Source organism: Larus michahellis, chromosome 2, assembly GCF_964199755.1.
Source record: "Larus michahellis chromosome 2, bLarMic1.1, whole genome shotgun sequence".
Lineage (NCBI taxonomy): Eukaryota > Metazoa > Chordata > Aves > Charadriiformes > Laridae > Larus > Larus michahellis.
In genome coordinates, this window is record NC_133897.1 from 164,701,303 (window position 1) to 164,724,510 (window position 23,208).

Here is a 23,208-nt window from a genome sequence, read left to right on the forward strand (position 1 = left end):
AACAAAAGTCACTATCTTTAAAAGGTTTAAATACTTGCAAAATAATACACAATCCGTCTTGATAAATGTGTGTTTCAAAAGACTTATTGAAAGGGTTTATAAAATTGTCCCAAAAGTTGGGAGGGAAAGATTTCAAGGAATTTATTTTATCAACTGCTAAAATGATGGGAAATAGCAAGAGGCATAAAAACAACATTACAAAACAGTACGGATAAGAACACGAACGTTTGGGGGAGTATTTAGAATGCTTTTAAAAAAAGAAAATAACCCAATTCTTTCTAAATAAAAGGAACAAGCACTGTGTGTTACTGGTATTTTTGTCCATTCCTTGGCAAAGTAAAATTGAGAAAAATCAGCCTTGGTTTGAGACAATGCATTTTATCACAGTAAAAAGGCAAAAAGCATTTCGAATTTACTGCTATCGATACACCTCCTATACTTCTTTTTGACAATTGCATGCCTTGCAATTCATGCATTTTTACTTTGAATTTAACATTCAGACTGACATTTGAAGACATTAAAGCATCTCTCTTTAAATCAGTTTATGAATTGCATGATCTAAGAGTGCAGCGCAACTCTCCCACAGACGAGAGCCGTGCAGACAGCCCATGACCGAAGGGGAAACATTTCCTTTTTTCACGGTTTCACCTTTTAAAAGATGAAAATGGTGTCATCTGGATGTAAACATCATGTGATGCAGGTAAAAAAAAGCAACCTCGGGTACCAGCAGCAGCAGGAATCCTAGGCAGATACGTTATGGCAAACAACGGTTAGAGTTCACTACTAAATGAACTTTACATCACCATAGTAGGGTTGGAAGAATCAATACACATAACAGTCTACTTCAACTAGAAATTTTTTTCCGCAGAGATTGTGATTGCCTTTTTTTCAATTCTATTTTTCTTTCCTGCAGTTTTCTTTCTACAAAAACTGATAAAACGGCTGGGAACCACATAAAGAAAAGACTATTTAGAACTGGGAAAGGATAACAAACCAGTGAGATCAGGTTTTAACATCAGAACTACATCCAGAGCACATGAAAATTATATCAAAACATTCTCCAAAAACAAGTTAAATGACCTGTACACCTCAGAACCAACTATTTCGTATTTTGTTATTTTCCGTACTACCAGATTCACAGCCAAGTTAAATTCACTTGAGCTGTTGCGAGAAATCAGTGACGCACCTTCAGGAAAGTAGAACTCTTATACTCTTTGACATGAGAACAATATTTAAAAAGAAAAATAGGTCACAAATATCATCAATTGCATATAAATCAATAAATATCAGGGCTAAATTAGGACCCTTTTAATACGGAGAGCACTTACCGCTGGCATTCCCCAGCATGCAGAATTAAATCTTCGTTATTCCTAGCACTGATGGTCAGCTCATGCTCCGTCGAATTGAAGACATCCAGAAGTAGATGGCATTGCCGGGTGCTGTTCAGATGGAGGGGGGAGAAAGAATACCCCAATTACAATAACACACCACAGAATTATGATACACGTATCAGAATTGCTATTTATACATAAATATAAACATATATGCGTAAATATAAATACATATACATTTGCATCCATATGTTTTGTACCCTAGTCTAATTCTAAGAGTATCTTCCTCTTTTACTAGAAATATCTTTTCTTTTTTTTTAATAACTGGAAATTTAATTATTCTTTTTTACTAAAACTAGAGAGAAGCATATATCCTAAAGAGTAGAAGTTCCACGACAATTACAGCCGGCACAATATTTGATCCCCTGTGTATATTCTCATTCTGCAGCTTTCAGTTTCACTTCTATGGAAAAAGCTGCAGATATTTTTAATTTTTTTTTCAGTTCTTGGAGCATTCACACGCAACAGCTTTATTATTTCAAACTCTCCTGACATTATCTTCTTAAGAAACAAATTTACAATTAAAAACTTCAATCCCTGCCCAGTGTCAGGGAGCAGTTCCCTGTACCAGGATAGCTGGTTTGCCTGCAGACCAAAGCAAGCTGGCAACTCGAGTACTTTTCCATCACACCAACCGCTCGGAGAGACAACTCTGTCCCTTCTGTAAGAAAGGGAAACCCAGGCACTTCGCGCAGGAAACCTTCTATTTGGCAGCTACTGCCCTTCAAATCCAAATTTCCCTAGAAGCAGTCAGTATAAATATACCAACCACACTTCTGATCAGCTTAGGAAATAACGCCGACAAAGCTACAGAGAAGAAACTTTCTTGTCAGTTTTTATTCTTATTTAGAAACTTTTCTTCCTTGTGAAACTACACACAAATAGCAGCACTGAGTGATTATAACACCATACACATGGGAAAATATCAGAACGAGATACCAGAATGCCAAATACAATCATACAGCTGCAATAACTCAGTTTCCTTTCTGAAATTCAAAACTTCCTAAGAAGCTACTTAACAACAGCGACATATCCCAGCCTGAAGCAGGACAACAATTTAGCTTTAGCTGTCAATGAAGTTTAAATGCACATATAACAAAATCAGGTGACTTATTGGTAATTACAGGATAAAGTAGTATAGCTATTGCACAAAGATTACGGACCCTCTGATGCCGTGTAGTTGCTATCAGAATCAACGAGAAGGGAAAAGGCAACTTGTATTCGGTGTCAGAAGCAGAACCCATCAGCAGCACTAATTAGAGAGAGAGTTCACGTGAAATCAGAAGGTCCCCAAAAGGGACGAAAGAAGAACATGCTGATAAGGGGAGAGCCATCAGAGTCATCCTTTGAACAATATGCATATTCAAATTAAGTAAGATACGGTTGCCTGCGTCAGGGAACCAAGTATATTTATCCTGTTGTATAATAGTTTACAATTAAAACCAAACACCAGCCATTCCAAAGGCAAATAAACTCAAGAGGCGCAAGAATTTGCGAACCGCTGTTCTACTTTGGAAACACGTTCTCCGGTACATAACACAACTCTCTCCTGAAAATCAAGAGTTCAGTTCTGGGCCCCGCTGTACAAGAGGGACGTTGAAGTGCTGGAGTGTGTCCAGAGGAGAGCTACCAGGCTGGGGAGGGGTCTGGAGACCAGGTCATATGAGGAAAGGCTGAGGGAGCTGGGCATGTTTAGCTTGGAAAAGAGGAGGCTGAGGGGACACCTCATTGCCCTCTACAACTACCTGAAAGGAGGCTGGAGAGAGGTGGGTGTTGGCCTCTTCTCCCACGTGAATAATGACAGGACCAGAGGAAATGGTCTGAAGTTGCGGCAGGGGAGGTTTAGATTAGATATTAGGAAGAATGACTTTACTGAAAGAGTGGTCAGGCACTGGAACAGCCTGCCCAGGGAGGGGGTTGAGTCACCATCCCTAGAGGTATTTAAGAAACATCTAGATGTGGCACTTCAGGGCATGCTCTAGTGGCAGAGATTGTAGGTTGTTTGGTTGGATTCGATGATCTTAAGGGTCCTTTCCAACCATGAAGATTCTGTGATTCTGTGATTTTCTGAGCATCCACAGGAGGAACTCCATCGCCACCCCGCAAGCCCTCGAGATGGGACCGCTCTTAGGACAAGCACGGGAGGTTAAGGTTCAGGCCACCAAAGTGACACGTCACTTGCAATCAGGTCACGTGCAATCAGGCAGTAAACGACAAGCGAGCACTGCTTGGGGACAGTGGCATGTCTCTTAGCAAAAGTGGAAAGCAAAAGTGGGGGTGGAGGCTGGTTTTATATATATTTTAAGAGTTTTCACTCTCTTTGGGTAAAACCCCAATGAATACTGCATATAGGAAAGAACGCACAAAGGCAGCTGAGCGCCCGAAGCAAACATGTCAAAACTTAAGAATTTAGAACAAATATGGAGTCATAGCTCTTATTAGAAACTCCCTTCCTTAACAGCTCACAAGAAAAAAAAAAGGCTGGAAGGGCAGATTCGAGTCGGTAGCTGTCCTGTTACCAGCAAGAGAGAATAAAATAACGAAAGAGAGAAAAAAAAAAAGCCTGGCTTCCATCTCATCATTGGAGAGTGGGACAAGACCTGTGAAGACACGGCAAACTTCTGCCTCTCCAGTAGGTATAAAGTAATGACCTGCAAGAGAGACTTTTAGTGTAGACGGTGTTTACAAAATTCAACATGGAAGGAATTTTTTATTTATCCCCGAGCAAAACCAAACAATTGGCTGAAATGCCTTTTGGCGGCAGAACCGGAGTTTTGTAAATAACGTAATTCGTGCCATAAATATAAAGGACCTATACAACCGGCAGCCCTTCAGGACTAAACACCATCACTAATACTAAGATTTCTCAAGTCCGAGCTCTTGGACTACGCAGTGAAAATTATTCATCATCATGACATTTATTTCATCCCCCTCAAACACCACACAAAATAGACAGGTGGGGGAAATAATTCTTTCCTTGTCAATTTTAAGTTAATTCTCCAGGGAAATCTTTAATAAAAATCAAAGTTGCAGAATTATTACAGTACTTAGATAACTTGGAAGATGATGATACAGGTATGAAACGACTGAAGGCAACATTAAGACTGTAGAAGACGACAGCATTAGATGTTCCGAGTAAACACAGGACAGTATCAAGGGGAGTATTAGTGCAATGAAAATCAAACACAATTAAAGGTTACAAAAACATTTTAATTAAAACAGCAAGCTTCAAACACTGGAAGCTGTATCCAAGTAAAGAAACCAAGACAAAGCAAAAATTAGAGGTAACATCATAATAAGATTAGAGAGGAAAAAAGAAACCCTCAATTTGTTAAGGAACAATTTGCTAAACATCTGAAAACGAGCATGATATTTTATTTTTTTTTTGTAACGTGCCACAATCAGTAAGAATCAGTGTAGAACCGATGATGCCGAATCATGACCTGGGTGAGAGTGAAACTTCCAGGAAAACAAAGAACTGGCAAGAAAGCCAAATTAATTTTTTATATCAGTTTTCACTAGAGGTGAAATTCCAGCAGGCCGTCCTTTGTGAGAGAGGAATTAAAGAATCTATCCCCAAGTGTCAGTAAATGAGATTTGAGAGGCCAATTATAATCATGCGGGTGTGATAAAGGAACTCCAGTATGACTTTGCCGCACAACCACGTGTAAGTCCAGCCAGCAGCCCGTTGCTTAAACGAAGCTCTGTATCAGACACATTTCCAATGTCATATTGTTTTAAGGATTTTAAGGCAATAGAGTAAATCTTAGACCATTAACCCTGGCCTCCATACTAAGTAAATTAATTTTTAAAAGAAGTATGTTGGCTTTTAAAAACGTAAACCACTCAAAATAGTAAATGGATTTGAAGATTATTAAATTATATACCATAATGGCCTAGTGAAATTTTTGGCTGAGAAACACCAGTCATAAGCCACAGATTCCTGGAACTGGGAATAATTATCCCACACTTACCCAATTTCTTCTTTTACAAAATATCTACCATCATGTAATAGTTTACACTAAATGTTTAGTGGCTTGGGGAGGGAAGTACAGGGTGAGTTACTGGGGGAAAAAAAATCTACTTTGAGTGGATTTTGAGTCCTCTAAGTCAGTTAAGTAGATGTTAGTTACCAGGGTAGGTTTAGACTGGATATTAGGAAAAATTTTTACACCGAAAGAGTTATTAAGCATTGGAACAGGCTGCCCAGGGAAGTGGTTGAGGCACCATCCCTGGAGGTATTTAAAAGACGGGTTGACACAGTGCTTAGAGATACGGTTTAGTGATGGCTTTTGTCAGAGTTAGGTTGATGGTTGGACTCAATGATCCGAAAGGTCCCGTCCAACCTTGGCAATTCTATGATTCTGTTCATCCCAGGGAAGGCGGAGAACTCCATTTTCAACATTTCACACAACATGCAGGGTCACGAGTGGTTTCCCAGTCTTTTTTAGAGGTTTTGTGTCATTTTGCTGTTACTATCCCCTTTTTAAATTTGGGTCAAAGACATCTAAAGGAAGTCAGGTTGTGTTTGGGTGGTTTGATTTTGCGGGTTTTTTTAATCTATTGAGATAGCATAGTATCATCGCACATCAACAGACGCAAAATTAAACCGTCATCTAGCTTTACTCCATAGATTGATGGATGTGAACGCACAATACACAAGCATTAAGGAAAACTACATGGATTAGTTCGGAGTTTCTCATTTCTGCAAAACCCAAATAACCAACTCTTGATGGATTCTTCTGGAAGCTGGCGCAGGGAAGAGAGCAGGTAACTGCTGAGCTCATGCCTCTGCCTTTCCTCACTGGGACATAAATTGGGATATCTCTTCTCTGTCCAGGAATATATTTAACTTTTCTCTACATAGCTGGCTGAAACTAGTCAAAATTTCCCTAGGGGAGAGGGGGAAACAGTTAAAGTGATCATATAAATTTAATTTCCCTAGGAAATAAAAATCTAACATTATTCAGAAAAATACAGCAGACACCACAAACACAACATTTATCTTTTCTGAATGGAATGATATACAAATTATTGCATTATGTTAAAAGTCCAAATCAAATGAAGATGAAATTAAAGCTGTACTGGGCTGTATATAGACTCTAGGATAAAGAACAAAAGTGCTTCAAAGGGTTTTACTCTTCTTTCCATCTGTCATTTCGACCGCCAATGGAAAGAAAATAAGCCTGGGTTAAGCAGTTTCAAAGTCTAAGTGAAAGAACACTCAAAATCACAGTCTGCAAACAATTTCCATTTCACTGATCTTCCTTATTTATCCGTGAGGTTTCCTTTAGAACAATCTACCACAAATTTCATGTTGAAGATTTTCTTTTACAAGTAATGCAAAAATCTATGCATTGGTTTGTAAATGCAAAACCCAGAGTTACAGAGAAAGTTCTTTTCAGTTGGGTGATTTATAATCCGAAGGTCTAAAAAATAACATGCAAAACTAAGTCAATACTCATTTCAAACACTAAAAAATAAGAATTCTTAATCTTTTCTTGAAAATCGAGTTAATTCAACAGTGTCTTGAAGATTTATTGTATAAATTAATGCCTGCTATCCTCTATTGCAGAATTCGGAATCTGACACAAACAAAAGTTAGTGACATGATGAATCATGCTGTATTTTAAAAATCTTACAATGACAGTTATGACTCCAAAAATAGTCAACAAAACTGGGGCCACGGGAACTTAAGGCAAGAGACAATTACAGCACAATCTAGAAATTTCTTTCAGGGTTATTGTGATTGCTATTCCAATCTACTCCGAAACGACAGCAGACGATATTCTTCAGTAACATTTAACGCTATTAAAAAACCAGATGCTGCTGCCACGCTCTAATGACGGCTCACTTCAGTGAATAATCTTATTGCGGTTCTGTTTCGAGCTCAGTTTTAAAGGCAGTTTAAACAAGAAACGCTAAGGGGGGTTTGGCAAATGATCTACATCCTGACTCAGCTCAGTGTCCCCATCAACTGAAATCACGGAGTGTTTTCACATCCACGCTTTTGTTTGCTTCTTTTCTGGTTTCTTTGACCGGGCATAGACAACCTCCTTACTCAAAAGGAGCGAGCGGGAAGCGAAGCGAAGCGAAGCGCTGGCAATGATGGCAGGTCGTGGTGTGCCAGTTGACAACCCTGTTCTCCAAAATGCCCTGACAAACACGACGAGCGTCACAGCAAAACAACCACCTGGAGCACCTTTGTTGGTGCTCTTGCGTTTTCAATAGGGTTTCTTTAACTCAATTTCATTTTTATTAAATTCTCTAAAAATGAGGCTTTCGAGACTAACTTTAGCTGATTAAGTCAGATTATCCATTTTACTGTTAAAAGGTCTTTTCTCATATTCCAAGAACTGTCCTCATCTGACTTCTCCCAGTTTCAAACCTTTTCAATTATGCTAAATGTTCCCAGCACATCTATAAATATTTGCAGATTTATGTTCCCACGTCTTCATGTGCCAAACATGAAACAATACATATTTAACATTTTGATCTCAAAAATCAATTCTCTCAATCTGTAAGCCACTTTTTGCTGCTCTTCCCTGAACCCACTGCAACGTTATACAATTAGCAGAGCTTAAGGTTAGCAAGATGATTTAACTATTGGATGTAACCTCCCACGTGTCAAGGGTTCTGACTCGCTAGAACCTATATTACACTCAGTGGCGTGTGTATAAATAAAGAATATATTCTAGAAAGACATCCAGTCCTCATAACATGAAAAAATGGTTATTAAATCCATTGCTCGACAGATTTTTCTAACTTTTAAATCAGTCTAATCGATCAAAATGAGAGCTTTTTTTGTAGTTGAATTTGCCTGGTTTCCATTTTGAGGGGCTTTTATTATTACCATTTTTCATAAACGAAACCGTGAATTTAATACTGATTATTTCCTCCATGTAGAAACATCCATTCATTTTAAGCAGGTCGTATTTTAGCCTTCCTCCAAACTAAACGGGCTGCTCTACAAGCACACAACCAAGAGGTTTTCTCCACCCTTCAAAGCTCTATGACATCTGAACACTGAAATACTGAGAACGAGAAGACCAGAAACAGCTCCCTGTCAGCAGGTAGTCGACTCTCACTCTGAACATAGCAAATGTGTATATTTAATTTAAAAATTCAGCTCCAAAGCACTAAGAATTGTTTCAGAAAACACTTTTATTGCATAACAAAAATGTTTGTTAGAACATGGCTGAAGACACATGCTGTTTGCTCTTTGCCTTGTAAGATTTGTGAACATATAACACCCAGGATTTCTAACCCGCAGCTGGCTGCGGAAGAGGCTGTGTTGCAATTTATGGTAGTGAAAATGTAAAACAAAGCTGGAAACTGGAATGAAAATTCTGAAAATTATGTCTGATTTCCAAACATGGGAAGACCCAAAATGGGTAGACCCAAAGTTCTACCCACCAAACTAATGATTTCCTGAGAACCCTCAATACAGTCAAGATTGTTGGTTTTCAGTCTCCAAACACTTGAGTGAAACCAAGTTGGAAAAACGGGATCCTAACAGTAAATACAAAACAATGTAAGGCCTTAAGACTAGAGAGCACAGTGGGGGCTTTATTATGATCTGGTGCCTTCTTTACAAAACTAAAACATTTCATTAAAGGATATATATTAATGATACAAAGAAAAATTAACTTGAACCTACAGTTAGATGAACTGACACTTTGAATTTAACAGTGTCAGACCTGCTGCAGTTCCTTCCTTTTTTTTTTTTTTCCTCTGACTCAATTACAAGAACAGAGACTAAGCCTCTGCACTTGCCAAGAGAGATCTGCAGCTGACATCTCGTCAGCTGTATGGTACTTTTAAGACAGGGGAAAAAAAATTCCGCCGCGTCAGATAATTGAAAAAAAAAATAAAATACCTTTTTCATCATCTTGAAATTTTAGAATTTACAGGTAAGAATATTCTTACATATCTGGCTTCCGAACATTGCCCATCAGCATAGGCAGCATCCCTGTTGCACTGTGGGTTGACTTCATCTAGAAATTCAGATCATTTCAACACCTCTGTAATAAGCAAGGCCAAAATTTTCCAACCTTTGTAGATGGCTCTTATTTAAGACACTTTTGTACTGACGGCATGACGGCAAGGGACACAAGGAGACCAACAGGCACCTCACAGCACACCCAACACTCCTGACTTGAATTCTTATGTGTGGAGTGCAGCAGGATTTTTTTTCTGGCATTTTTTCACGCTCTCTGCTCTTTGATAAAGGCAATAAGGAAGGACATACAGTGCCCGCCAAAACTGGCAGATAATGCCTTTGAGAAAATCAAGACATATAAAGGAGATAGTTCAAGGCAATCTAGCCAGTACAGGTTTCAACAGCAGACTTTCTTGGAGCTAACAGTATGTCAAAATGAAGAGGTGTATCACATGAAACTGTAAACAGAACGTTTCCCTTACACTCAACCGTTAGCATCAGATCTCCGCTGGCGGTCTAGGATCAGATCATCACATCTCTGCTGGCAGTCTACAATCTGCTGGCAACTGAACTGTTTTGAGGCCCAGAATCACGCTGGTAGTTTTAGGGCTATGAAAAGGAATCAATTATCACAGAATCATAGGATGTGTTGGGTTGGAAGGGACCTCTAAAGGCCATATAGTCCAACCCCCCTGCAATAAGCAGCTCCATCTTCAACTAGATCAGGTTTCTCAGAGCCCCATCCATCCTGACTTCAAATGTTTCCAGGGATGGAGCATCTACCACCTCTCTGGGCAACCTGGGCCAGCGTTTCACCACCCTCACTGTAAAATATTTCTTCCTTATATCTAGTCTAAATCTACTCTCTTTTAGCATAAAACCATTACCCCTTGTCCTATCACAACAGGCCCTGTTAAAATGTTTCTCCCCATCATCAGTCTCCATCTGGACACTGAGACGTTGACTGCTGCCCTCGGGATGCGACCATCCAACCAATTCCTCATCCACCGACAGTCCGCCCATCAAATCCATACCTTGCCAATTTAGAGAAGGATGCTGTGGGGGACTGTGTCAAAGGCCTTACAGAAATCCAGATAGATGACATCCATAGTTCTTCCCTTGTCCACTGTGTTGCCACTCACTCCATCACAGAAGGTCACTAGGTTGGTCCGGCAGGACTTGCCCTTGGTGAAGCCGTTCTGGCTGTCTCGGATCACCTCCCTGTCCTCCAGCATAGCTTCTAGGAGGATCTGTTTCTCCATGATCTTCCCAGGCACGGAGGTGAGGCTGACAGGTTGGTAGTTCCCAGGTCCTCCTTTCCACCCTTTTTTAAAATGGGTGCAATTTTTCCCTTTTTCCAGTAACTGGGGACTTCACCTGACTGCCATGACTTTTCAAATGTCATGGAGAGTGGCTTGGCAACTACATCAGCCAATTCCCTCAGGACTCTGGGATGCACCTTGTTGGGTCCCATAGACTTGTGTATGTTCAGGTTTAGTTTAGACCAACAGGTCTCGACTCAGCCAATGCCAGCCTCTTGCCTTCCTTTCCTGATTTCTTACACATGGGAATCAAGAGCTTTTGCAGTCTATGGAAAGCATCCTTAAAGATGTGCCAGCTCTGTTCTGCTCCCTTGTCCCCGAGGGCAGTTTCCCAGGGGGTCCTATCAACTAGCTCCTTGAAGACCTGGAAGTTTGCTTTCCTAAAATTCAGGGTCCTGACTTCACTTTTCACGTGACCCATAACCCTCAGGACCACGAAGTCCACTAGTGCATGATCACTGCAACCCAGGCTGCCTCCAATCTTGACATCACCAATTAGCCCACTCGCATTGGTGATCATCAGGGTCCAGTACCACATCCCCTTGGGTAGCGCTCTCTGTTAGCTGGCTTCGGAAGTTATCTTCAATGCACACCAGGAGTCTGATGGACTGTCTACAGCTCACCGTGCTACTTTTCCAGCAGATGTCAGGGTGGTTGAAGTCCCCCAGCAGGACGAGAGCCTGTGAGCACGATGCCTCCTGTAGCTGGACTAAGAAGACTTCGTCAACAGCCTCCCCTTGGTCGGATGGCCTGATCAGGCTCCCCTTGACCAGGCGATCAACCACAAGGTTCCCTTTGTTGCCTTGGTCTCTAATTCTTACCCATAACCTTTCAACCTGCTCGTGGCTATTCTTCAGAGACAGCTCTTCAGACTCTTTCCATTTCTGGACGTAGAGGGCAATGCCTCCACCCCTCCTTCCTCGCCTGTCCCTTCTGTACAGCCTGTAGCCATCAATAGCCACTCTCCAGTCTTGGGATTCATCCCACCAAGTTTCAGTAATGGCAACATGGTATGCTTGATTATAGAAGACAATGAATACAATTGTACTACATATATTTATCTGCATTTTATGGTAAATAAACAGGCAAGCAAGTAGATCCCTGAAGCCCTTTAAGACTTCAGTGATCTATAGGTCAGACTGGAAAAACTTTCAACGTTAACTCATTATCTCTTATACCCTATACCCGGGGTGCTTTGAACACCTAGGTTCTTGATTATGCATCACAGGACAACCGTCTCCGGACAAGCACAAACAAGGAGAATGAAGAATTACAGGTAACACGATCAGAGGCAGTTTCCCAGCACAAGGGTGTCCCACCGGTCTTTTTGGATGCAGGCAGCCGACTGAGAGTAGGTTGATACACCCGGTGAAAAACCTCGGAGCAGATTACATCCATTTACTGCCAGAACATCATCTCTTTGGACAGGAGAGCTGCTATCTGAATCAGAATTAAGCAACAGATTAGGCACTGCAGCGTGTTACGGGCTGCATCAACCTCACCACCGAGGCCTCTACAGACCGGCACGGATAAAGGTTAAAAGGGCCTCTTGTCAGGATTAAACACATCTTAAGATACACTGAAGATGCAGTTAATGAAACTTCTCCCTATAAAGCAGAAACCTGTGCATGAGTGGAAGGCATAATTTTGGCTGGATATTTAGAAAAACAAAACAAAAAAAAAAAACAAACAAACCCAAATCCCCAGCTGTTGCAGTGATATTTCCCATGCATATCTGCTCAAGCAGCTAAATAAAGGAAATACCAATTACGTTCGGAAAACTTTTACGTAAATCATAATCTTTATGTTACAACTCAGGGCGGGGGGGGGCAGGGAGGGGGGAGAAATTATTTCATTAACACTTTTCCTGTTTTTTTTTTTCAGGAAACGCCTAAGGGAAGAATCAATGTTCAAAATTTTTTTTATTTCGCTTTGACTTTTTAAGCCCAGCAGCTAGTAAGCTATTATTTCTTACTTTTGTTGGGGTAAAATGTAAACTAAAACCAACAAAAACATTAAAGAAAGGGGGAAAATTGAATCCAGAAAATGAAAGCAATGATAACTTCCCTTCTGAAATGACAGCTGAGAAGGTAAATTATAAAATGAAGTTTCTCATAATGACTAAACAAAAATAGCTCAGTGCCTCAGATAGAATTTAAGCAATGAAATCTCAGCTGTAAATCAAAAGGAAACCAGATTCCAGATTTTACCCGAGCAAGTAAAAGTACAAAATTTAACATATAATTTGCTGTCACTGAGTCTCAGATATTGGCAGAGATGATCAACAGTCAAAACACAAACTTTGTTTCATTTAATGATAAATATTTATCCTTAGCAGATTGCAAGATGACATATTTCTGCTATTTTTCCACTCTAAAACATAATATCAAATGACACTTGACTTCTCCTTCCGATGGAGAATCAGCACGGGGAAGCACAGGAGTAAAGGAATGGCGTTACCGATCACTAATAGTATGAAACAAACAGCAGAAGATAATAAATACTTGAAAACAAAATGCATTCATGACTTAGTGGACAATGTATACCTAATGTAACAAAAAAAAAAAAAAAGATTTGAATAGCCTTTTGACAGAACGTGCAATAAACCATTTCTGAAAGAAATTTAAATATTACAAGGATTTTCCCCCCAACCCAGTAAAGCTTTTAGGCACCCTGATTAAAAGCAGTCACATCTTCAACTGCATCTCCAATCAGCAAATCACTTAAAATAAAGTTTCCACTGCCATAAACGCTGATGGGTGTGACGAACAGGCAAAGAACGACGCAAATGCATACAATATGAGCTGAAGCACTTGGCTGAACTGGAGCCACTATTTCTAGCACCTGCTGCTATAAGACTTGTGACACCGTACACAGCAGAACAACGCAGAAGCTCTACCTTTGAATTAGCACCTCAACCTGTTTATAAAAATCTCGGGATTAAATACTTCCCTCACAGCGTAAATTCCTGAGAACAGACCGAGGAGGCAGGGGTAGGATAACCTCATCTTACACAAAACACAGCTGGGGAAACCCAGCACAAAAAGGCAGCTTACCAACACGAGGGTTTCAAATAAAAGCGCCGTGTTGTGTTTGAAGCTTTTATGGAAGGTTCGCAGCTTCCCACACAAGCTGCTCTGTGACTGGAGGGAAGTCATTGCAGTGAACCAAGGAGCACAGAATCACAGAATGGTCAGGGTTGGAAGGGACCTCTGGAGATCACCCAGTCCAACCCCCTGCCAGAGCAGGGTCACCCAGAGCAGGCTGCACAGGAACGTGTCCAGGCGGGTTTGGAATGTCTCCAGAGACGGAGACTCCACCACCTCTCTGGGCAGCCTGTGCCAGGGCTCTGCCACCCTCAAAGGAAAGAAGTTCCTCCTCATGTTGAGATGGAACTTCCTATGCTCAAGTTTGTGCCTGTTACCCCTTGTCCTGTCCCCGGGCACCACTGAAAAGAGCCTGGCCCCATCCTCCTGACACCCACCCTTAAAGTATTTATAAGTGTTGATAAGGTCCACCCTCAGACGGCTTTTTTTCCAGGCTGAAGAGACCCAAATCCCTCAGCCTTTCTTCATGAGAGAGATCTTTGTAGCCCTTTGCTGTACCCTCTCCAGCCTTGAACCGGAGAACCCAGAACTGGACACAGCACTCCAGGTGCGGCCTCACCAGGGCAAAGCAGAGGGGGAGGATGACTTCCCTCCACCTGCTGGCCACACTCTTCTTGATGCACCTCAGGATGCTATTGGCCTTCTTGGCCACAAGGGCACATTGCTGGCTCATGGTCATCCTGTTGTCCACCAGGACTCCCAGGTCTCTTTCAGCTGAGCTGCTCTCCAGCAGGTCAGCCCCCAACCTGTACTGGTGTGTGGGGTTATTCCTCCCCGGGTGCAGCACCCTACGCTTGCCCTTATTGAATTTCATAAGGTTCCTCTCTGCCCAGATCTCCACCCTGTCCAGGTCTCTCTGTATGGCGGCACAGCCTTCCGGTGTGTCAGCCACCCCCCCCAGCTTTGTGTCATCAGCAAACAACTTTGTAGAGGGTGCACTCCATCACCTCATCCGGGTCATAGAATCATAGAATCGCTGAGGTTGGAAGGGACCTTTAAGATCATCAAGTCCAACCATTAACCTACCCTGACAAAAAACACTTTTAATCATGTCCCTAAGTGCCCCATCTACCCTTTTTTTAAACACCTCCAGGGATGGTGAAGCCACCACCTCCCTGGGCAGCCTATTCCAATGTTTAATAACCCTTTCAGTGAAAAAATGTTTCCTAATATCCAATCTAAACCTCCCCTGACATAACTTGAACCCGTTTCCTCTTGTCCTATCACTTGTCACCAGGGAGAAGAGGTCAGCCCCCATCTCTCTACAGCCTCCTTTCAGGTAGCTGTAGAGGGTGATAAGGTCTCCCCTCAGCCTCCTCTTCTCCAGGCCGAACAACCCCAGCTCCCTCAGTTGTTCCTCATAAGGTTTGTCCTCCAGACCCCTCACCAGCTTTGTAGCCCTTCTCTGGACCCACTCCAGCACCTCAATGTCCCTCTTGTAGTGAGGGGCCCAAAACTGGGCACAGCACTCGAGGTGGGGCCTCACCAGTGCCGAGTGCAGGGGGATGATCACTGCCCTAGTCCGGCTCACCGCACTATTCCTGATACATTGATGAGTATATTGAAGAGGACTGGACCCAGTACGGACCCCTGGGGACACCACTCATCACTGACCTCGTGCTGTCCATTTAAAAGTACACACAGACAGAGTAGAGAGGACTTTTGGGGCACTGAATGAAGAGGACTATGCACTCAAATAATAAATGCAAACTGAGTGTGTTAACCTCTATAAGGAATCTTCTTGAAAACTATTTAAAGTAGATGCCGTGGTATTTACAGGCCGATAAAGAAAGATCATTTATTAAACCTTGAAAACCTTACAAAGCCATTGCAGGGATGAAACTCTGAACATCACTAACAAGGTTCCGGGGATTTTGCAAACAGCTGTCCCGGATACTGTATTCTGACTTTGCTGGAAGCATTACATTTATTTCACTAGAGCGGTTCCTAAAGAATAAAATGATGGCTATTATGCTACATTTTCAAGCAGCAAAATGCTTGACAAACCTGTTTACCAAGAAAGCCATACAGTTCTAGGGCTCTTTTATAAGAGCTGGACACAATCTATTCACTAAAAAAAAAAAAAAAAAAAAAAATCAGTTTGAACAATCTTGTTTGTCTCATTTTTAAGCATTTTTTACAAAAGCTATTTCAGTGTTTCATTATCTTTGCCTAGCCTAAAATCCCCTTGCTATATGCAAAGGTCATTATTTACTGTATCATCTGCTGTGAAAAACAGATACCTATCCTCTTGGCAGTGCCGTTTATGTAATTAAAAACTTTAGTCGTCTGTCAGCGTTCTCTTTGGCTTCAGCAAGGCCGAGAGTTTCTTTAAACTTGTGCTTTAGCATAAGTCACATTTTACCGCTCTTCTTGCTCTAGGCCTTCTCCAACTTGTCCATTTTTCTCCACGTTTCTCCAAGTTGAAGCCTCAAGCTTTTCTCGAGGCTTTACTTCTATTTTTCGCAGGAACAAAAGAAACACGTCATGTTTTGCAGGCTACATTGCTGTCCGTCCATCCTTTGGCATTTTTTGCAATGGTTTGATACCGGTGACTCATTTCTTTCCTTTGAAAATGAAATATGCTCCCAGTATCTCCTAGACTTAAATTCCCGTCTTGCCTGTCGTTGGGTTTTATTTCTGAAGTCTGTCATGAAAAAGGTCGAAGGGCCAGTAGGAATCTCTTGGATCAATTAAGTTCACTCTCGACTATTATTAGTAGTAGTATTACACAACTGCACTGAAATAATTCCAGACTTTAAACCAAACGAAATGCTGGTTCCCACTATGCACACTGGCTTTCTTTCCAATAATCCTGCTACTTTGATAGTTGGTAGCTGATTATTACATGGGAATTTTTAATAAAAGCATATTCCTGTCCAAATTTATAACAATTTTGTCTTGCACTAACTTCACCTTCCATCTAAAAACAGTATTTCCTCCTCCTCGATATTTCTACCTCAAGAAGTACTTATGCACTGAAACAAAGCCCACTCTCAATCTTCTTTCTTCCCGGCAAACCCAAGCTCATTTATTCATCATTTGAATGACACCTATACGAAGGCCACCTCTGGAACCGCCAGGGTTTGAATGCATCTCAAAATATTTAAAGATTGTAGAGTATTTAACTACTAGTACAAGTGAACTTACATTAACAAAAAATTGTGGATTAAGGATCGGTAAAATCATTAACTTACAGAACCCATTTTTGCAAAAGCCGATGTGCTTAACCGTTATTTAAAGCAATAGGAAATTAATAAAAACATACAGAATAGGAACTGTGTATTTAGCAGCAAATAAAGACAATTTTATCAAAACAAGTAATTATTAAAACTGATTGTACTCAGTTGGTGATGAATTTTAGGCAATCAGATTTTAGTAATTATGGCATTTGACCACCATCACGTGTTGCCATGATTTTTAAAACTCACGATGATATGTGAAACTACTCTGTGGCTTACAAGAGAAAGCAAGCACCAAAGGAGAGACTGATTACAATTTACTCCTCACATCCAAAGACAGTCATTTACACGTGCATTTTGGGTAAGATTCTGTTAGACAAACACAAAACAATGTAATGCACAACGCACTACAACAGCGAAGAGATATAGAAAGGAGTCATCAAATTTTACAATAAACAAGAGATATCCGGTCCCTGGTAAAATAAACCATCATGAAAAAAAAAGTGCTTGAATCTCAGAAATTGTCCAATGCACATGGATTGCTTTAAGGGCAGTTAAAGTAGGTTAAACTCCTAAATGAGGAATTTTGAAAATTTGTTCACATAATTCTTTACTTACATGTTGCTGATGATATTGAAAGTTTCCACCATGGTCTTTACGTTATAGCCAATATAACGGAGACAATGAGTCAAACCATACACGAGTCAAAACAAGGCTTACCTCGTTGCTGGAAGGGTGCTGACGCGTGTGAAGAACACAGATGGCTCAACTTCTACATGAAGGCCTAGTGAGAGGTTCCTGTAATATCCTTCAACATGCCCTGGTCCACCAGAGTACTTAAAATTCAAAATGGCTTCCAGCGTCTAGAGAAACAAAAGTAAATTACTTATTAGCTATGTTTCATTACTGTGCATTTCACAAGTTCAATTAAATTAGACCATAAAAGTGATTCACCAACAAAGTTTCTATGCCCTCAAGAATTTGCCTTCCTAACCCATCCGTTCTATTATCTCGAGAAAAAAGGCAATCTAACAAATAACTTCATCTTATGTAAACAGTTGCTTTTCCCCCTAATCTTTACAAAAACTCAGGAGTACAGAACAAAGTCAGCTGGACCTCCCTTCCTCTCATTCCTCTCCATACCACATTTAACACAGAAAAAACGAAGAGCTTATTTTTGCTTAGAAGAATTCAGGATCTATTAAATGATACGCTCTCTCATACTCGTGAAGAATATTCACCACTTCATTACCTTTGTAATCAAATGGAAAACCTTTAAAGTTTTTGAGTGTGGACAGATAAAGATTATACAAAACCAAAAGCATCTGGTCTCTTAAGCAGTCACTGTAAACATCTCCATTAACGAATCGATCAAGCCAACACCGTTGACTTCATCTGGGGCATGAACCTTGTCTTTCTTTGATGTTCATTTTATAGAACACCATTGGTTAGTAAATATTAAAAATGAGGACGATTCTTTAGCATTACTCTCATGCCCTCATTACTCTCAGTAGCACTGAGCCTTCACTTCCCTGATGAAATTTTGGGCTTTGTGTGTTTTCCTTAATGAACAGCATGTGGGATGCTTCCCATCATACCAGTCCTGTGTCAGCATCAGTGTTCAAGCTCAGAACATTTGATTCATCCAAAGAGACTACACACCACCTCTTCTGTCATTACATTCCTGAAACAGAATTTGCTGGAAGCAAGGTGAGAATTTGGGAAGTGTCAGTGGATTTTTATTTTTTTTTCTCAGCTCTTATTCTGGCCCCCAGGCCGCTGCTATTGCCACATCTCAGGGCAAGGACAAAGGCAGTGGCAGAACTCTACCCAAACGTGGCCATTACCATGTTGTGCCGAAGACTATGTCTAGAAGGACAGCCATTTCTTAAAAAGATTTAGAAACTACGTGTATGTCCTCTTTGATTGGCTTTTAGCTCATTCTTTACTTAAAGGAAAAAAAAAAAAAAACCGAAGACTACAAAAAACCCACCAAACCTCAGGTCAACAACTTATCCAGGAAACCAATTACATTTAACAGATATCATCGATCCACAGACAGTTAAAAGTACTCTCCCTTCCAACTGAAGATGCCCAAAACAATTTCTGAAACCTGTTAATTTTTTTCATAAGCTTTAAGGAACAATCTAAGGATTTTCTTACTTATAAAAAAAAACATTTATATTTGATACCATCCTGTTTCTAAGTCTGGCTGAAGGAAAAGAAACAGAGATACAATCAATTACTTAAAATAACCACAATCCAGTGATTTAAAGAGTACCCAAACCAAGAGTTTAATGTTAAGCGCGCACATGCAGCAAAAATGTTTTGCCTGTTTCCATCTTGCTTTTAAGAAAAGTGGGCTAACTCCAATTTCTAATTAAGTTTCTTTAAAATTCATGAGAGTCACCTTATAATACAAATAAAAACCTACACTGGGCACTCTGGACGTACCCGTCTACTCTGTTTATGTCAACTCCTAATTTGTAGTTAATGAACTCAAGTTTATGTCAGGAAAGCTAATCAATATTAAATACAAAAATAAAAAAGCACAAACCCATTCAAGACACACTTCATTCCAATTAACCATCTGGACCAGTTAATAAAAACCAGAGCTAAACTGCACAAGTACAAGGCTCTGAGACGACTTACACCATAACGTGAGAACGGACTTCAATTTCCATTAGGTTATGTGTGAAAACTCTCGTTATGTATGTTCTGTATTATTGGTGTAACACTCAGTATCATGCCTGGGAAGGCTACTCTGGGATGGATCCATGGTTTATGCTCCATAGGACCATGGCACAAGGCTGCTTTATTAAGCCCAGTCCCGTATAATTACAGCTAAATATGTAATAAATATAATACATGGAGCATTATCATTCCAGACGCAAAGCCCTTCCTAACATCCAATTGCAAATGAAAAACTTCCAGAAAAAGGCTAAAAAATGTCACGTGCCGTTGATGAGCAGGAGAGTTTAAGGGCATCATCATAATCTCGGTCCCTGTTGTAGTGAGGAATTCATCCAAGGAAACGTGCTCATGACCCTGCGCGTGTCCCACGCTGGAGAACAGGGAAAAGAAAACCTAACGGTCTTCTATCACTCTAGACATCAGGAGGACATCTCTTCTCACCCAAATGTAAGCTTGAACTGGAAACATTGAACACTAGAGACACAAGAGGTGCTGAAGATCTCCGAGCGCCACAGGACACCCAAACCTATATTCTTTCTCTGGCCACAATAATTTGCAGGGTTCCTAGGAACGTACACACACGCCCAAAGATAAAACATCAGGGAGACTTTACATCAGGGGTGTAGATGTAGGGGGGTGCATGACTGAAGGAAATCATTTTCTCAGGTGACTTCAGGTGATCAGAGAAAGTTTTATTGCTATAACATGAACAAAACGTAAAAAAAAAACCAAACCAAAAAAACCAACAAAAAAAACCCACCAAACAAACACAAATTCAATCTCCTTTAAACGCCTCTACACACACACACCTTGGAGAGGACTCCACATACAATATGAAAGATTGATTTTCTATCTCTAGGATAGAAAAAAAAAATCCTACGCTTTCGTATCTTTACAAAGCTCCAATTTATAACAATTTACCGCTTTCTCCCGCAGCACCCGCAGAGAAGAACGGTCCCAACGCTACAGCCCCTGATTTAAATAATATTGTATACTTACTCCACTCAAACCTACACAAATACCAGACTGAGCTCCAGATCCTGTTCATCTTTACAAATACCAATAGGATTTATTAGATTTCTCCCAACTGCATCACTGCAGACCAAAAAGGAACCAGCAGGGTGCCGCTGTTTCCCAAAACCACCGTTTTGCCTGCGGAAGGACGGAGCGCGCCGGCCTCTGAGGGCAGGCAGCCAGGAGAAGAAGCCTGTCCTTAACCGAACACATCTGTAATTCAGAATAGCTACGGACTAGCAGGGGGATTCTTGTTTTTAAGCAGAGTTGCTTTCTGGAAAGTCAATAGGAAAAATACGGATAAAGTGTTTAACCTAACCTGTCGTTGGCTTGATAATTTTTTTACTACTTCATTGGTCCTTTCTTGTATTGATGAAGAAAAGGAAATGAAAGTGTTTCTGTATGTAAGTTCCAGGTGACAAGACTCATAACCAACAGCACCAGACCTTAACACCACCTGCTATATTGACAAGAAATATTTTACAGATAAACTCTAAAAAAATTACCGTTTTGGTTTCTTTCAGGCATTTTGTCCTCAAACACATCTTCTGCATAGAGCAGGTACCAGGCTTTTTTTTTTTTTTTTTTTTAAATCATTCTCCCAATCTGCTCATGGAAATCCTTCCCATATTCACTTTCATAACAGAATTAAAAGCAAAATTAGAAAAGAACTGCTATTTGAATAACGCTATGCCACTAATGAAAAGCAAAACGTTGGGCATTAAATTTTTGTAACTGAATTACAACAGTCAGAACCCTTCTGCCAATCCCTCAGCAGTGACTCTGTCTGAACAGCAACGTACTGATTTTTAATCGCCAATTCAAACAATTACAATCTACAACTCAGATCAATTATTTCTACTGACCTACTACTACAGTACTTCTTACCGAGAAGTAGAGAGAGGGGGGCGAGACGCTGGAAGAGGTTGCCCAGAGAGGTGGTGGAGGCCCCATCCCTGGAGACATTCAAGGCCAGGCTGGATGAGGCTCTGAGCAACCTGATCTAGTTGAAGATGTCCCTGCTGACTGCAGGGGGGTCGGACTAGGTGACCTTTAGAGGTCCCTTCCAACCCAACACATTCTATGATTTTATTTAAAGAGAATTTCCATATAATTCTAAAAATATTGTTTCTTATGCAGAAGCTAGAACACCGCTGGTTGAGAAGAAATCTCCCCAAAATACCTAATGACACAAGAAACATAGAAATGAAGGGGGAAAGAGCAGAGACAGAGATAATTCCTTGTTCTGGGAAGTTAAATATGGAGCTCGATCCACCCTGTATGCTTGTTTTCAAGTAGAGGGTAGACTGACTATCAAAATCAAGAAGCTTTGCCCCAGAAAACGTGTTCCAAGTCATATGTAGCAGAACACTATTTTAGCTTAAAAAATTCATTTACACCAAGTGTGTGTTAAGGTAAGTATAACTCAAGGGTGCAAGAATCTACCTGCAGAAATGTAATCATTATATGCTGTATGTAAAGGAAAGTAAACGTTCCATAGAACAACACAAAATATTAGCTTAATTTAATATTAGCAGCTCTCATGATTAGACTGGTTTTAAGAAAAAGTCCTCAAGATACGAGAAACATTAAGAGAGTCCTTTTCTTTAAAAAAAAAAAAAAAAAGGAACAACTGAACATCAATATTAGATACGGCCAACAAAGAAACTACCAACAATGAGAATGATATACAGGGTAGGTGAATTAGTTAGTCAGGAAACTCTTAATTTCTAGTGATATGTTGTTAATGAGTAAACAATCAATAAAATGTTCATGTAATTTTCTCCTCAGTGCTGAAAAAATACTTTTATGCATCTAAATTTTTGCTTTTGTAAAATTTACGAAGTTGAAAAGGTGTTCAGGTCAGAAGCTCCAGGGTTTAATTCTTACATCACCTATTTTGCTTAGTAGATGTGTTTCTCTATTCTTTATTTCCTTATTCCTTAGCAATTTTACTCACAGCAGCAATAACTCTGATTTTAAATCCGCACATCTTGCTACTAGAAGATTCTGTTTTATAACAATTCGTACAGTAGCGCATCCCCACACGTACTGCACTTTGCGTTTCAGATAGCAAAGCAAGATTTTGTCCTCAATTTTTTTCCCCAAACTGGAACATTAATTTCTGAAATATTTATTACCAGTGTTTTCCATAATTAACAATTCATACTTTGTAACAAAGGCTCACCTATGCTGCATTTGCAGGTCTTTCCTAAATTCCCTCAGTATAGTAAAAATGACACTGAGTAGATCTCAACATCTAATACGAGACGAAATGCCAGCGCTTCGCTACAGGCAGTTTGCTCCTGAGGCTCGGCAGATACTGACTGCAACAACTGTGAAGAAATACCAGAACGTATCACTGCAGGCTCCCCGTTAAGAAACAGAAGACCAGACTAAATATATAGAAATTCAGAATATAATCTTTACATTTTAGTTTCTGAACTGTTTATAGAAAACAATTCTTATTAAGGAGTATAATTTCTCTGAGGACTAGGGCTTGAAATTTGAAATAGAACTTGCTCTACGTGTGTAATCTTCAAACATACCTTCTTT

The 23,208-nt window shown here is 40.3% G+C and overlaps 1 protein-coding gene across 4 annotated transcripts in view; it reads right to left on the reverse strand.

Moving 5' to 3' along the window:
• TRAPPC9 (trafficking protein particle complex subunit 9) overlaps positions 1–23,208 on the reverse strand; it is a 543,073-nt gene that overhangs the window by 338,764 nt on the left and 181,101 nt on the right. For all 4 annotated transcript variants that reach the window (XM_074577903.1, XM_074577902.1, XM_074577899.1 and 1 more), the window contains 2 exons: positions 17,665–17,807; positions 1,329–1,439 (listed from right to left, as the gene is read on the reverse strand). In XM_074577903.1, the coding sequence (XP_074434004.1) occupies positions 1,329–1,439; positions 17,665–17,807 (254 nt within the window). The remainder of the gene's footprint in view (positions 1–1,328; positions 1,440–17,664; positions 17,808–23,208) is intronic.